The sequence below is a fragment of the Nicotiana sylvestris genome, chromosome 2, assembly GCF_000393655.2.
Source record: "Nicotiana sylvestris chromosome 2, ASM39365v2, whole genome shotgun sequence".
NCBI classification, from domain to species: domain Eukaryota; kingdom Viridiplantae; phylum Streptophyta; class Magnoliopsida; order Solanales; family Solanaceae; genus Nicotiana; species Nicotiana sylvestris.
In genome coordinates, this window is record NC_091058.1 from 67,501,926 (window position 1) to 67,517,977 (window position 16,052).

Here is a 16,052-nt window from a genome sequence, read left to right on the forward strand (position 1 = left end):
TTTTCCAGGTGGGCTTCTGAATGCTGAACTCATTTGAATGTTGTTGCTTTACCTTTGTTCTCCAGTTGGGCACCTGATTTCCATCACTTGTACTGCTTGTCCTCGAAACTTGAACTATTTTCCCTTTGTTCTCCAGGTGGGCTCTTGATTGCTGAATTTGAACTACTTCCTCTTGAGACTGCTTTTCCTTTGAACTGTCTTTCCTTGCTCTCTGGGGGGGTGCCTGATTGCCTAACTTGATCCGCTTTCCTTTGAACTTGTACCGCCCTCCCTTTGTTCTCTAGGTGGGTGCCTGATTTTATCATAAAAACAAAACAAAAGAAATTTTTCTGCCCCAGTTTGGTATTGGGACCATCTGTGAGTAGAATAAATGCTAAACTAAAATCCTTTATCCTGAAAATTTTAAACCAAGCCTTATCTCAAAAGTGAAAAGCTTAGATGCCAAATTATACTTCTCAAAAGTAGCCCTCTCGTCAGACCTTGTCATTTGTGATGGTCTCAAAACTTACAAAATCCTGTTATCCAGGAAAGTATTGGAATTCACTATCGAGCTTGTCTGGTACCTGCTTTCCTCACGGAGGGTTTCTCCGGAACAAACAAAATTTCCTGCCCCTGTTTCAATCAAAGAAAACTTGTGAGTTAAAACATGGTGGTTGGTTTGCGGTCTTGACTTTGAGGGCGATTGCTCCTTAAACTCCCATGATAACTTCGATTTCAGCTCGAAAAACCTTGCCTGTTTATTGACTCACCACTTTCTCTGTCACCTTTATCACGGAAAATACCCTTGATCCGTTCAAACCCAATACCATTTATCTGTTGTATTGTGCTCATGCATTGACATATACTGAGCCTTTGTGTTTCACATGAATCCCAAAGCACATTGCTTTTTACCAACTCGATGCGCTTGTTGTTCTTTCTTGGCCTTGGCATTGAGGTCTATTGCTCCTTCATTTGCCATGATAGCTTTGATTTCCACTTGGAAGACATTGCTTGTTATTGGTTAACCACTTTCTTGGTCAACCTTATCATAGAAAATACCTCTAATTCGTTCAAAATCCAAGCCCTCTATTTGTTGCATTGTACTCATGAATTGACATATACCGAAACTTCGAGTTTCACATGAACCCCAAAGCACGTTGATTGTTACCAACTCAGTGCGCATGCTGTTCTTTCCTGACTTATACCATTTTGATATGCTAGCCATATCCCGTTTTGTGTAATTGGAAAGCTGGTGGAAAATTTTGAAGTCATTCCTCACTTATTCTGACCAAACAGACTTGGGAAGAGGGAGTAAACAAGACAAAAGGAACGGAGTAAAAGACAATGGAAAGAGATGATTCCTAACCAGAAAACTACAAAGTAGAAACTTATCAAATGTGGATACCAACTCTAATGACCATGATATGCACCTTTGGATTAAGTGTCCTAATCTGTTAAGCAAGTCTGATGTTCAACTCTTGTTATACCCCCTAAGCCGTGAAACTGGGCTTCAATGCTCTAATTATCCAATTCGATTCCCGATCCTTATTTGACTTGTAGTGCCTGAAGGGTTTTCACTATCAAGCCTCTCTCATTTTGTTATTTCTCCCGACTCACCGTCGCCTTATGGTGCCTGTGAAGGTTTTCACCAGTAAGACTCTCTCATTTTGTTCTTTTTCTTCTTATTTCTTCCGATTTTGCAGATGACAAGGCATTACCCATAGTAAAACATCATATACCCTTGGCATGTCTAAACTCAGCACTCTCAAAGATTATCCGGGAGGGCTTTCTTGGACTATAATGTGGCTGTTGGACATGATTAGAAAGAAAGGATATCATAAAAGCTCAAAGTAACTATGACAATGAGGTTAATTTATTTACAACTTTTGGAATCCATTCTAAAACCTTTACCCCAATTTCTAAAGCAGGGGAATTTGAATCTATTTTTCCCTCTTTTTTTTTTTTTGGAATTTCCCACTCTCGACTTCGTGGGATTATGAAAGATTTTATTTGGTGCGACCAACCGTGAGGCTGCCTACGTATCTTGTGGTGACAAGAATCAGGTCGAACGTAGTTCACATGACTACTTTTTGTTACTATTTTCCTTTTCTTTTTTTTATCTCTATTTTTCTCTTTTTTTGAATCTTCCTTTTGGAATGAACTTCTAAAATAAACCTATGGGGACATGAACTTTTTTTCTTTTTTTGTATGACTCTAACTTAATTCCAAAAGAGGGAAGGTCAAAGAAATTAGTACAGGCTCAAAAACGGTATCGAATGGTATAAGTGTTTGGGTAGCTGAAAGAGGGCCTCCCAATCCCTGAAAATGCCAAGTACAACAAATGCAACTTGAAATGAAAAAGGAATAGCACACACAACGTTTCTTTTACAACTTTGACATTGATATCAGTAATATGCTTCCCATTTTTTTAGTGCCTTGTTAAGTACAGAACCCTCGTTGGGTGATTCTCTCTTCACAATGGATATCCTCCGTCAATTCGGAGACAACTTTCTTGACTTTATCTTGTAACTTGAGATGCATTTGAACTCAAAGTAGCTTGATTCAAACTGTCTGGGATGCATTCTCCTTTAGCGAATTCTTGTCACCTTATTAACTTCCCAAATTATCTGCCCCAGTTTCACATGGTTCGGGCGTCAAATGATCTCAAAATGTCCAAATCTGTACTTATGTTCCTCAAATGTCCCTATCATTTTCAAAATTGTTTCATTTCTTCATGATTAAAATAACTTTTAAGACTAGGCCTAGAATTATGCGTGCATGTCATGTCACCAGAACCAGCATGAAGAGAACTATAAAAGGAGAAGAGAACTAAACAGAAATGACTAGAAATAATAGAAAACAGAAAATTGCATTAGACAACCGGTGAAGGGGTTTGAACAACAAAATAAGCACTAAACTGGGGTTACAACCCTGGAACAAACCTAGACAGCGCTAAACGAGTTACTACGACTAAACAAACCAAGCAAAATAAAAGGATAAAAGGGTTTGATCCACAGCACAATATCCGGATTACAACCCTGAAATAAACCGGACAACAGAAATGACAACAAAATAAACCACCAAGACTCCTCCCTGGCTAACCAAAAAAGGAGCATCTTTCCAATCACCAAGCTCAACATCTTAGCCACTGAGTTCTGCATCAACAATACTAGGACCTTCACAAGTCTTCATCACATTGTTCTTAATAAATTGCTTTTGGGTTCCTTTTGCCGGCTCGTTCTTAAGATCAACCTCTGATAGCGCCAAAAGCTTTGCAGCGCGTGGACCTCCGAGGATCTCAGAAGAATTCTCATATTCCTTTTCATAACAAATCATACCCACCATATGCGTCTCATTACGAACAGGCGATGGACTCTGGCTAGTGTCTACTGCATCTGGATTTTGCACGACAATATCACCAGGATCAATAAGCTTCTGAATCGCATTTTTCAGGTGCCAACACTTTTTTGTACTGTGACATGGGGCATCGGAGAAATATGCGCACCTTTGAGAAAAATCAAAATTATTTGGCAGAGGGTTTGGCATTTTTATCTGAATCGGCTTCAACATGTCCAATTGCCTCAACCTTTGGAACAAACTGGCATATGATTCTCCAATAGGGGTGAAAGCCTTTTCTTTTTTCAGCAGTATTTTTCAGTTTGTATTCTGGCCTCGGTTGGAACCTTTTGCGGGCAGGTGGCTGATATGCTTGAGGGGGCGGATAAGACATTTAGGGAAGTGGTGCGGGCCATCGCGGGCCTCGTTGGTGTGGAGCATATGATGGTGCATTGTGGATAGGGTACTAGGAAAGTGATGTACGACTTTGGGGGTTACGTGGAGAGAAGTAGCATTGGGTAGGATCATCTGGTGCACAAGGATATTCATGGGGTCGATGTCGAGGCTGAAAGTATTGAGCAGGAATGCCCAGCGGATCATTTTTTCTATTTCTCTTTCTTCCACCCAAACTTATTGGGATGTTCTGAATGTCTTCCGTAGTATCTTTCAATGCCAAATAACTCATGATTTTGCCTGACTTGATTCCCTCTTCTACCCTCTCCCTCATTATTAACACATCATTGAAAGGTTTACCCAAGGTCCGAATCAAATGACTGAAGTAGGTGGGCTCCTAATCATCTAGGAAAAGCTCAACCATTTCTTCTCCATCAATCATGGGGCTGACTCGAGCAGCTTACTCCCTCCATCTGAGCCCAAACTCCCTAAAGCTTTCCTCCGGCTTCTTTTCCCATTTTATATAGGGAGGAGCGGTCTGGGGTAATGCCTAATTTGTATTGAAAGTGCCGAACAAAATCTTGAGCCATGTCGCCAAATGTACGTCACTTACTGACATCTTGACGATTATGTCATTCCAAAGCTGCCCCAGTTAAGCTCTTACTGAAATACACCATCAAAAAATCATCTTTCTCGCCGACACTTCTCATTTCACTGCAATAAACCCTCAAATGGTCTACCGGATCTCCACACCCATCATACAAGTTAAACTTTGGCACTTTAAACCTCGCGGGCAACCAAACGTCCGGGAACATACACAGTTTTTTGTAAGACATGTTAACCTGGTCTCCCATCCCTTGCATGCTTTTCAGCTTCCTGGATATCTCATATTGCCCTTCTTTTCCTGCTGACCTCTCATTTTCAACATGAAGCTCATTCCCAGGGTTCTGATTGTATGAGTCAAGAACCTTGTGGGTAACCTCTGAGGGGTAATATTGGGCATCGTGAGCTTTGAGTAGGTGTTCATTCTTCGAGATAGTGGATAAGATAGGAGGGCGATTTTTGGGAAATCTAATTGGAGGATGAGTGATGGAGCTACTAGGGTGGTTGGAAAAGTTGTGATAAGCGAGTGGATTTAGAGAGTATGGGGAATCATCTGGCACTGCGTCCGGAGTTTGGGTAAGGGAAACATCTAGGAAGATAGGTGGTGGCGGGGGTGGTGCCTTCCCAGTCATCCAAGCCCGATACATGTCCATCATGTGTTGTCTTAACATCCTGACCTCTTCAACCAACCCATTGTCCTGTTCAACTAATTGTTTTTGGGCACCCGTATCGACAAACTCAGTTCTGTTGTCATCTGCCATTGCCTTTTAACTTTATGTTGTAGAGAAAAGTTACCACTTTAAAACCACAAACCAACCACCTTTCTGCTTTATAACAAAAGGAACAAAATTAGGTCATCCCGTTAGCGTTAGGGCATTTAACAGCTAAAATATCACATTGTGTGCAATGCTCCTAATCACAGTTATCAGTTCTAACATGACTTCGAGGGTATGAAGGTCATATGGCATCATCCCAATTTATTCATTTCAATCTTCTCTTTTCTTTCCTTTTCTAGCACTTGCTTGCTCATTTTCCTTCCTCATTTTCTAATTTCACTCTTTTCTTCCCTCTCATTATTGATACCCAATTTTTCTTGTGTATTTTTTATATGTAAAATGTCTTTCAAATAGTATGCATATGCATATATAAGTATACCCCAAGGCTAAATTATTTTTTCTTAATTTTTTAAATCAATTTACTGTCCTATTTTATCAAAAAACCCCAATAATTATCCCCAAAATTATCATCTTGGTGATTCGTTTATTAGATTATCATAATTTTACCAAAATATATAGCTCAGATAATTTTTGCATATTTTTACAAATTTATTTAGTATTTTTAAAGCTAAATTGCGTATAATTGCAATATTATCCTCTTTTATGATTTGATTGCATTTATACTTATAAAATTAAGTCCAGTATTTTTAAATTGATAATTATATATTATAAATCATTTTAGTACATTCAATTTATTTCCAGGATTTAATTTACTATTTTTTTAAAAATAAAAAGGGAAAATGGCTATTTAAAATCTAGCCAGATTTTATTTCGATTGTAGCCTAAATTCTACCCCAATTAAACCCAATTGAACCCCGGCCCAATTCCTAAAATTACCTGCCCACAGCTCGTTTGAATGACCCGCCCGGCTCCCCTTTTAATCCAGGCCGTTGATCGAAATGATCAACGGTTACATTTCGACCTTACCTTTTTTAATTCACCAACATCCCCAACCCTAATCATTTATACCTACCAACCGCCTCTGAAACCCCCCATTCTCTTAAACTCTCTCGAAGCTTCTCAACCCTAGCCGCCTTCCACCGCTTCCGCCCTGAAAGCCACCGGAATCCATGGCTTCCAAGGCTATGGAAGCCCTATACCCACCTCCTCTTGCTCCTGCATGCCTGGTTTCTAAAGGTTCAAGGCCTAACCATGACGAAATTTGGCCCAGGATTCGTTCGATTCGAGTTCCACGGCCATCTCCGGCCTTATTCCGCGCGTACCATGGTTGTTTGAGCCTGATTTTGACCTCCCCGACTTAGATCGGTGACTTTTCAAATGCTTTCTCACTACTGGGGTTCCTCTGAAACTCTAACCCTTCGAGGTTTTTCTGATTTCCTTAGATCTGTCCAAGATCCATGCTTTTCTTTAGGTCTTAAAAGATTTTCCTGACTTTTCTTTCAAAAAAAAAACTACTTTCAAAATCTTTCTTTTTCGATCTAGGGTTTTTCTGAAAATATTTAAATATTTCTCTGACTTCCTTTTTCCTTTTTGTGTGTATTTGCCTCTACTGTATTCTTGTATTTTCTTCTACCATGTTCTTGTATGCTTCTTCTGCTATTTTTTTCTATACTGTATTCTCGTATGATTTTTCTACTGTATTTCTTCTCTACTATGTTCTGGTGTGTTTCTCCTATTGTATTTTTCATTACTATGTTCTTAAATTCCACCTACTTTTTAACATGGTTCTTCTACTATTCTTATCAGTTTTTTCTATTATGTTTCGTATCAGCTTCTTCTACTCTATTTTTCTTTGAATTCTTCTACTATGTTCTGTGTATTACTTGCTATCATTGTTTTCTCATGAGTTTCTGCTGCTGAATGAAACAGGCAAGAGGTTTCAGTTCTTCTATGAGATCTCTGAGCCTGTTTCGACCACTTGCCTTCTCATCTCCGTACTTGATTAGTGGTGGAGATCCTAGAGTTTAGGGGTTCTTCCAAGTTTGGTTATGTGATTTGCTTGAACTCGGGTTTCATTCAAAACCCCTAACTCTTTCAGAACAACTTCGAGTCTCTGAACTGAGTTTGGACATCCTTGTTTTCATATGATTCTGGCATTTTGCTAAACTCTTCTACACTAGATTTTTCTACTGATTTTTACAATAACACGACAATCTTCATTCATGCTTAACATGCTCATATGCTCCTTATATATGATGAACTTCCCTCTAAAGTGGCTTTCAAATTTGTGATTAGTTCATATTTCCCTCTAAATATGGTCTGATTGATTTCTTTCCATTGTTTGCAGATTTTCTCTGTGACTCGACCTAAGTTAAGACCCTTTTCAGCTTTTGCGACTTGGTTCATTCATGGGTCAGTAATTACAAGATCCTTAAATAACTTTTTAGGTATTCTCCCCTAATTGCCTACTTTGCACAAAAATATTTGTTTAATTACTTTGCTTAAATAGTTTTACCCGTGTGAATATAAATTCCTTAATTAAAGGAAGTCTTGTGTGATTGATTCTTGATTGATATTCAGTTCCTTAATTGTTTTCTTACCTTATTTCTGTCGGATGTTTACACTATAAAAGGCACGACCTTTTTCACAAACTAGACAAAAAACTCAGAATCCTTCTGAACTCATACTCTCTCATAATAATATTCTCTTCTTGTTTTCACTGTGGTCTATTTTACAAGACCTACTGCTTTTCTTTATTTGTTTCCATGAAAACTGGTATGTCCGGATTTAATTCTTAGCACCACAACAATGTGTATTTACTGCTTTTGTATCCGTGTTCACCTGTTGTTTCTGTATATCTCAGCACTTAAATTGGCATGCTGATTTCCTTATGTGTGTTTTGTTATGAACCCCAATTCCCCTATCACCCCTATGTGTTTTGAGTTGTGACTTAAGGCATGACAATGTAAGTTGTTGTCCATGAATTAAGTTTGAACCACTGGGGTCTTGGCCTCTAAGCAAACAAGCTGGAGGGTGTGCCAGCATCTCCCATTGTTGGGTATACCCTTCAGCCTGATTTTCTTTTGCCTCTTGCAACTTCCCCATTCCCCTATACTGTTACGTGTACTGATTTAAGTTGTTTCCCTTTTCCATTTCCCCTTTCAGAAGCCTACTTCTGCACTTGCACTCTCTCTTAGTTCCTAAGTTTTGTCCCCCTCTTATGAGCCTTACCTTAGGACCTTGAGTTCCCTCAAACTTGGACACCTGAGGGCTGGCCCTTCCAAACTGTACTATGGCTTAATCTGTGATACATTTGGGTGTAAGAACTGCCCAGAGTTCATATGAGACTCTTAGGGAACTTTGACACACCCCAAATGGGAGAAAGGCTTTGAAATATGATCTCTTGGAGTTGGTTTACTTCATACTTCAGACATGAAGTCTGAATCAGGCTCTCCTTGATTGTACTTTTTAATTTCTGATGTATTTTCCTTTACTTTACTTTTCTGGGCTGTAATAATTTTATAGTAAAACTCTCGGGGATGGCTAGTGAAAAATGGAGGGGTAACCATGTATGCAAAAGGGGTAGATATCCTGCCTATATAAGTTTCTGAATTTCTGCACTCTCATATTAAGATACCATGTCTATAGGAATCCTGCATTCTCTCATATAGATACCATGTATATAGGAATCCTACAGATACCATGTCTATAGGAATCCTGCATTCTCTCATATAGATACCATGTCTATATTTACCTAAAAATCTGAACTCTACATATGCACATAGAGAATATGCTTATAGGTCTTTCTAAACCATGCCTATCCATTCTTCATTAGGCAATCATGTTTGTAGGTATTAATAGTCAACCGCAATTAGATATCATGTTCATAGGTCTTAAATGAAATTCAACACCTAGATAGCATGCTTATAGGGTTTCTGCATTTTACTATGTCTATGAAAGTGTTTAAAATGAACAACGCGTAGAAAGCATGCCTATAGGAGCTACTAATCAAGCCTGAACTTTTTCACTCACTTATAAGTCTAAAACCGGCAATAATAATCCATTACCAGTTGCAGAACTTACGATCTTTTGCTAAAACTCGCCCTCTTTTATTAATGGGCAACTTTTCTTAAATCAGTATGTAATCAGCTCATATCCTTATTTCTGAAGTCTGTAGATATCATGCCTATAGGGTTTTTGTCCAACACTTAGGCAATCCATAGGGTAAACTTATAAACTGAATCAGACTTTTTATCAGCTACAAGCAGCAGGCAGGCCTGATTCGGGCTTCTTATCTGAACTATGTAATAAATCAATCTGCCTCAATGTTTTAAGTTTTAATCAGACCCTAAACAGTACATAGAAGTCATGCTACATTATGTGCTTTCTTTGGTTCAAAGGAGGTCTGTTTGAGCCCTTTTATTTGTTTATATGCTTCCCCAAACTTGCTATATGTGTTTTGTTTGTCACCTTAGTATTTTACCTTTTGAAACCACAAATAAGCCCAATACCTCCTCCCTTTAGGATTAGTAGTCCCAAGTGCCTCCGGGGCTGATAGGATTAGGGCGGGTAACAGCATGCAATAAGTAAACAAGATCATTCCGCACTTTAATACCTTAACGGGGTGGGAAAGGGTAGATATGGATATGATGACCACGCGATTACATCATGTGTAGCCCCTCACTGAGGAGTGAGTATCGGATGTTGTGTGGGGTGATCCATATTATTAATAAACCTAGGACCCCCACCCCCCTTCCTTTTGTTTTCTTTGTTTCTTTTAAATATTTTTAAACCATTTCTTTTAAGAAAATCAACTCTTTTTAGTTCCTTTTTCTTACTTTTGTTTATTTGTAACCATTGCGTGAAAATTCCCTCTTATTTGAAGTCTTTATTTGCCTATGTGTTATTTGCACTTAAGTCACAACAATAGTTTGGCCGGGAACCACACTAGTGGATCCTGAGAGGTGCCTAACACCTTCCCCTTGGGATAATTTCAAGTCCTTACCCAATCTGTAGTTACTCAAATCAAACCTTTCTTAGTGTCCTGATGCACTTAAATCATTAGGTGGCGACTCTTCAATTTAAAACCCAATTCTCGAAAGGGAACGACTTGTCTCCCAAATATCATAAACCTGATTTTGCGAGAAAAAGGGGGCGCGACACTCATTTCTCACATCCAATAATTTCATCTCTCTTTTTCTTCTTTTTTCTCTTTTTCTTCTTTTTTTCTTTTTCTTTTAATAAATAATAAAAAAAGTGATTCGATCGAACCCTATGTAGGTTGCCTACATATCATGAAGCCCCATGAATCAGATCTTTGCGTAGTTTGGGAAGATCGAGAATAAAACAAACAAACTAACATTCTCTTTTCTTTTTTTTTACTACCTTAATAACTATTATTATGAAAAAGAAAAAGAAAAAAAGTAATTTTTTTTACTTTATAGACTTGATGTTATATAACCTATTCTAAACTCAAGCTTAAACGAGCATATATCTTTTTTTTTTAAACAAATAATCTATGGGAAATTATTAAGGAAAAAACCCTAGAAGTGAAAAATATTTTTGATTCTTTTTTAGGAAGGAAATCTAAAGAATAAACCACAGAAAAATATTTTGAATTTTTATTTGATATCCTGACGTAGGATTTCGAGAAAACAATGAACAAAATGTTTTTGGATTTCAATTTTGATTGCCTAAAGGAGTAATTCTAATGATAAACAAAAGATAAAGTACGTTTTTTTCTTGTATGTACAATATCATAAAATTCTAGTAGAAATAAAAAGAATTTATTTTTATTTTTTTGTTAATTTCCCAAAAAAGAACTTCAAAAGAAAATCTTTTTGGGTTTTTAGAACTAAAATCTTAAAGAAAACTTTTAAAGAGATACTAAAAGAAAATTCTCTTTTTTTTTTGAATTTTTGAGTTACAATACACTTTTTCAAATATAAAGTAGAAAGTACAATAACAAAAGACACGCCATTACTGTACAAAACTAGAAAGTAAAAGACGACATAAAATGAAGAACAGACTCAAAACATAAAAAAAATAAAACAAATCTCCTTAAGCAACTCTTGAATGGGCGATCCTGACTGGATGGTCACAGGGTGTCTGTCATGCTCAAACTCTGGTAAGCAGATCCACACCTGGATGAAAAAAAACTCAAACCAACACTAGGTGAGACAATAACACTCCTTATTGGATGCATGCAAGACATGATTGAGGCTATTTTTGCAAAATAGTTTATATGACCAAAAGGTGGTTAGAAGTGCAAAATTTGGCTAAGACCCCGCAAAGCCAAGAACCTAAGATTTACTAGGAAGACCGGACCCTATGTGGGATGCCTACGTATCATGCCCCAAAAGACGAGAATCAGATGTGTAGTTCGGGCAAATTGGATACGGGCGAGAAATAAAAATAACAGCTAATTCAGAGAAAAAAATATTGTCTTTTGTTTTGAAAAAATGATGAAACATGTCAACACCTTTTTGGATTTTCTTTTCTTTTTTTCTTTTTTTCTTTTTTTTTTTTAAAAACAAATGGCGGGAAAATGCAAACTCTTTTTTTATCATTTTTTTTCATTTTCAATTTTTTTGGTTTTTTTTTTGAAAAGGTGTGCAAGAAATTTATAATCGGGCCCCACTTGCTTCATTTTTGTACTTCAACCTCTTTTCTTTCTTTTTCTTTTTTTATTTTCCCTCAACTATCATTGGTCCGTCAAATGACCCTTTTACTCTTGAAAAAATGTAACATGTAGCACATAAGATGCATCAAGATTGTCTGTTATTTTGGGTACACCTGTCCTAGACGGACCCAACCCCTGTGTTGAGTCCCCTAAGTCAAATGCATGTGGTGCAACAAATGTTCCTACTAGGGATCCGGCATGAGGCTATGTTATACTAGGTTTAAAAACTTGGGTTTATTTGTTCTAGACCTGGCTTACCCAAGCAGACAACTCGAGCCGGCTTTGTAACTTGTCCGAACTTCGTTCTAAAAGTTGAATATGAATCTAATAGAAAAGAAGTCACACGAAGTGTACACTTCCCAAATGATTTAGAAAACTCAAAGAGAATAAGGGTTTCGTAACAATTTATATACAGTTCACCAATATCAAAGCGGTAAAAAGCAACATTTAGCACATTAGGCCCAAACATGTCAATAAAACCAGATAAAAAATAAAGCCAAATATAATAATTATTCTAAACTCGAATTCTTGAACCCTGAACCCAAAATTCTGGGCTCTTTTCCCCAGCATAGCCGCCAGAGCTATCACACCTCCTTTTTCCTACACCCCCAGGAAAGGTATAAAGGAGTTTTTTTTCCAATTAAAGTGGCAATCAAAACGGGATTATTTATTTAAAAATTAGAGTCGCCACTTGGGATAATTTATGGTTTCTCAAGTTACCAGTTTTGAATCTCGAATCGAGGAAAGATTGACTCTGTTTTTGTAGTCCGCGAACACAGAAATCCAGGTAAGGAATTCTGTTAACCCGGGAGAAGGTGTTAGGCATTCCTGAGTTCTGTGTTTTTAGCATGGTCACTTAAACTATTATAATTGGCCTATTATCTGCTTTTAATACACGTCTAGCCTATGGTATATTTTAACTTTAAAACCGCTTTTATTTAATTTTAAGAAGATTCAACGTAATTTAAAACGCGTCTTGAACCACACTACATGAAATGCACCCGCGGTCCACGACACATTTTATTTAACGTTGTTGATATTTGGAGTTGGGTCACATGAAATGCACACCCGAGTTTAGGAAATAATTTAAAATAGCCCGCCTAAAGCAACTACGCGCTTTCAAGTTAATAACATGGTTTGCTAGGGCCATAGAAAATTCAACTAATGGCACACTTCGATTTCTAAAGAGTTAAAATTAATTATTCGAGGGCCATAGGTTGACTAATTTCGTTTATGGCACACCTCGAGTCTAATTTTAAAGGATTTTTGAACTACTCTTTTGATGGCCATAACTTATACGATTGTTGATATGGCACACCTCGATCCACTTAATTAAGCCTATAGATTAGGATAATTTGACAATTGGTAATAGAAGTAGATACCCCAAACGTTTAATCAATCAACCAGTTTCAATTCACGCTAAACTTCGACGGGTTATCAAAAGTGGCGAAGCTGGGACTAATTTGAATCCATGAATGACTTAAAGCAATGCATGCTTTTAAATGGCTTGCAGATCCAAGACCAATTATGCCAATAAACTGCAGCATACAATGCCAGATAGTGGCAGCACTGATGAGGAAATCTGGGTTCAAGAATAAGCCCAGAAGTAGATAACAATCATCACAGCCCATGCCAAATCTGATTCATCTAACAACTTTGAGCAAAATCATAAGTTTAAAATTATCTCTAAAGAAAACAAGAAGAGAAAGAGTCAAAATGAATCTAAAAATTCTTAAGCCTGAAATCAAGCCCAAAAATCCATTTGAAAGCCTTTATGAATTCAAATTACTCGGACACAAGAAAAGCAAAGATGAGTGTCAAAAACTGATACAACTGAGCTACTCTTCAGGCCATGAGAAACAGACTAACATAACAACAAGCTAATTGACATGGAAACAGAACTTAAACCAGATTTGCAAAAAAATACCATGAACGAATGCATATTATCCTAGTCCTGAAACAGCTCTTAAACCAAACACATTTAAACAAACCCCAACAGGAGGTGTTCTTCCTGCAAATCCATTCAACATGAAAGACTAACACCCCAAATCCAAACCTTAAGATGAAAGGTAATAGTAATGATACGAATTAGCACATTATACCAGAAATACACTAAATTAATACAGAAACTTCTAAAAGACATACCTAACATTCAATAAAAGAAAACTAATATTCATCTCGAAATCTCCAATCGATTACATAGCTCCAAACATGCATTTCACATATTCAGGGAGTCCAAGAAGTACTTGGGTGCATAAATTAGAGCAAGAAAAGATGAGGAAATCAATAGCAATAGAGTAGTGCCAATCAGCAACTCAACAACAGCAAATTCAACTTCCTTGAGCCATTTTTCGAACCTAGATCAACTAAGAGGTTTTTGAGATGTTAAAATGACTCTAATAGTGCACTCCAAAGTGTAGTTCTCGGTAGTTTTTAACTAAGACTGATGCAGAGAATTTCTTAGCCTTTTTAGGGTGTGAGAGTGTGTGCTGAATGAGGGGAGTGTCTTATTTATATAACAGAAAATTTGTTGTGCACCTTCTAAGGCAAGGAAATGAGATATTTCCAAAATACCCTCACAGTGCAACTTTTCTTAACCAAAAATGGACAACTGTCTTTTTCTCATTGATCTTCACACTTCAACGAACTAAATGAGGATAGCTGCCCCTCAATCTACAACCTTCCAACTGATTCTTATCCTATTGCACTTACCCAATCACCCAAACAGACCCCTCAAGTTTTCATTTGTTCAATTAAGACACCAGGAGTGTTTAACAGTTGCAAATCCTAACAAACAAAATAAGGTGGGCAGGTATGAATGAAACCAATCAAACAGTAAACAACACTGAAAATTTGAACATCTGGACACTTAAAACAAATCATCAATGATTCAATTTCATGATATACTTCAAAAATCCAATTTTAATGGCTGGTGACAGAATTAACTCTAAGAGACAAACAATGAAAGATGAATGAACATTGAACATTTAATCAACTGAATCACAAAATCCTAACATTTATACCATGCAATTAAAATAAAGAAGGAAAAGAAACAGAAAAACAAGATGTACTAGAATCGAAACATAAATCATGCTAAATATGTCCTAAACAACTAGGAAACTAACAAATAACAATTAATTAATTAAAACAGATGGAACTCAACCAAATTCGGATGGGTAAACTATTAAATTTACCAAAAAATAAGAAAAAAGAAAAAAAAAAGAAAAATCAGGAAATAAAACCAAAAAGGAAGAGGTGAGATACTGACTAACCGGAAAGCCTAGTGACTTAATTCAAACAACGGACAAGAAGGCGGAGAAACAGTGGCTGACCAAAATAGTTTTGGCTCTCAAAATCGAACCAGAATTCGTGTCAATGAAGGGCTCCGGTCGAGAACTCTTGGTTAACACGAGCCCTGAGCCGTATTTGAACTTTGAAAGGCGAAGAAGTAGTCTCGGCATAACTAGGTTTTTTTTCTTTACAATTTCAGATAAAAAATTAGGGAAACTTGAGAGTGTTTTGGGGGATTTTACTGATGGATTTGGGAAGAGGAGGGGACAGGGTCGCCTTGTATCAATTTGGGGGTGTTTGAAAGGAGGGTTTAGGACTCCGATCTTATATCTAAGATTCGAGCTGACGGAGGGGGATTTGAGAGGAATTGTTTGGGGATTTGGAAGGGGGAGGGGTGAAGGGGAGTTCATGGTATTAATTTGGTAATGATTAGACCACCGGAACCGCCGCGAGGCGATTTTCGGTGGGCAGAGTAAGGTGGAGACAGTGGAGATTTAAAGGCGGCGGTCTTTAGGGTTTGATAGGGAGATAGAATGAGGGGGAAATGGAATGGGGGGGAGGGGTCGTTTAGACAGTAACATACCTAGGGGCGAGTTCCGATCTGTTGGATTGATTGAAATCAACGATTGAGACGGGACATGGTGAAACGGCATCGTTTGAGTTATGATGGGGTTGGACAGGGTTGAGGCGTGGGTTTGGGCTTGGAGTTGACCAGATCTTGGGGATTTTAATTGGGTTGGAAAATTTCCCATAATCAATGTAGCCTTTTCTTCATTTTCTTTTCTTTTTCTTTTCAATTTTCAAATTCCTTTTCAATTTTCAAATTAAAATTAAAAGCTAAATTAATTTTTAAACTAAATTAACTTACCAAATTAGATTGATTACTAGTCAAGTATCTACAAAAAATAAATTACTCCTAAATTAAAGAAAAAACTATAAAATTAAAAATTAAAAAGTTAAAAATGCAAGATGAGTTATTTTTGTGATTTTCTATTTTTATAAAACAACTAAATTACTAATCAATCCAAAAATGCAAAATTAAATCTTAAATGCAAATGCAATGTATTTTTGTATTTTCCATGAATTAAATA

The 16,052-nt window shown here is 37.1% G+C and overlaps 1 protein-coding gene across 1 annotated transcript; it reads right to left on the reverse strand.

The window, feature by feature from the left end:
- Window positions 1-4,340: 4,340 nt before the first annotated feature.
- Window positions 4,341-5,072, reverse strand: LOC138885027 (uncharacterized). The gene has a single exon (XM_070165911.1). It carries the CDS (start codon window positions 5,070-5,072, stop codon window positions 4,341-4,343), a length of 732 nt encoding a protein of 243 aa, XP_070022012.1.
- Between the last annotated feature and the right edge of the window lie 10,980 nt (window positions 5,073-16,052).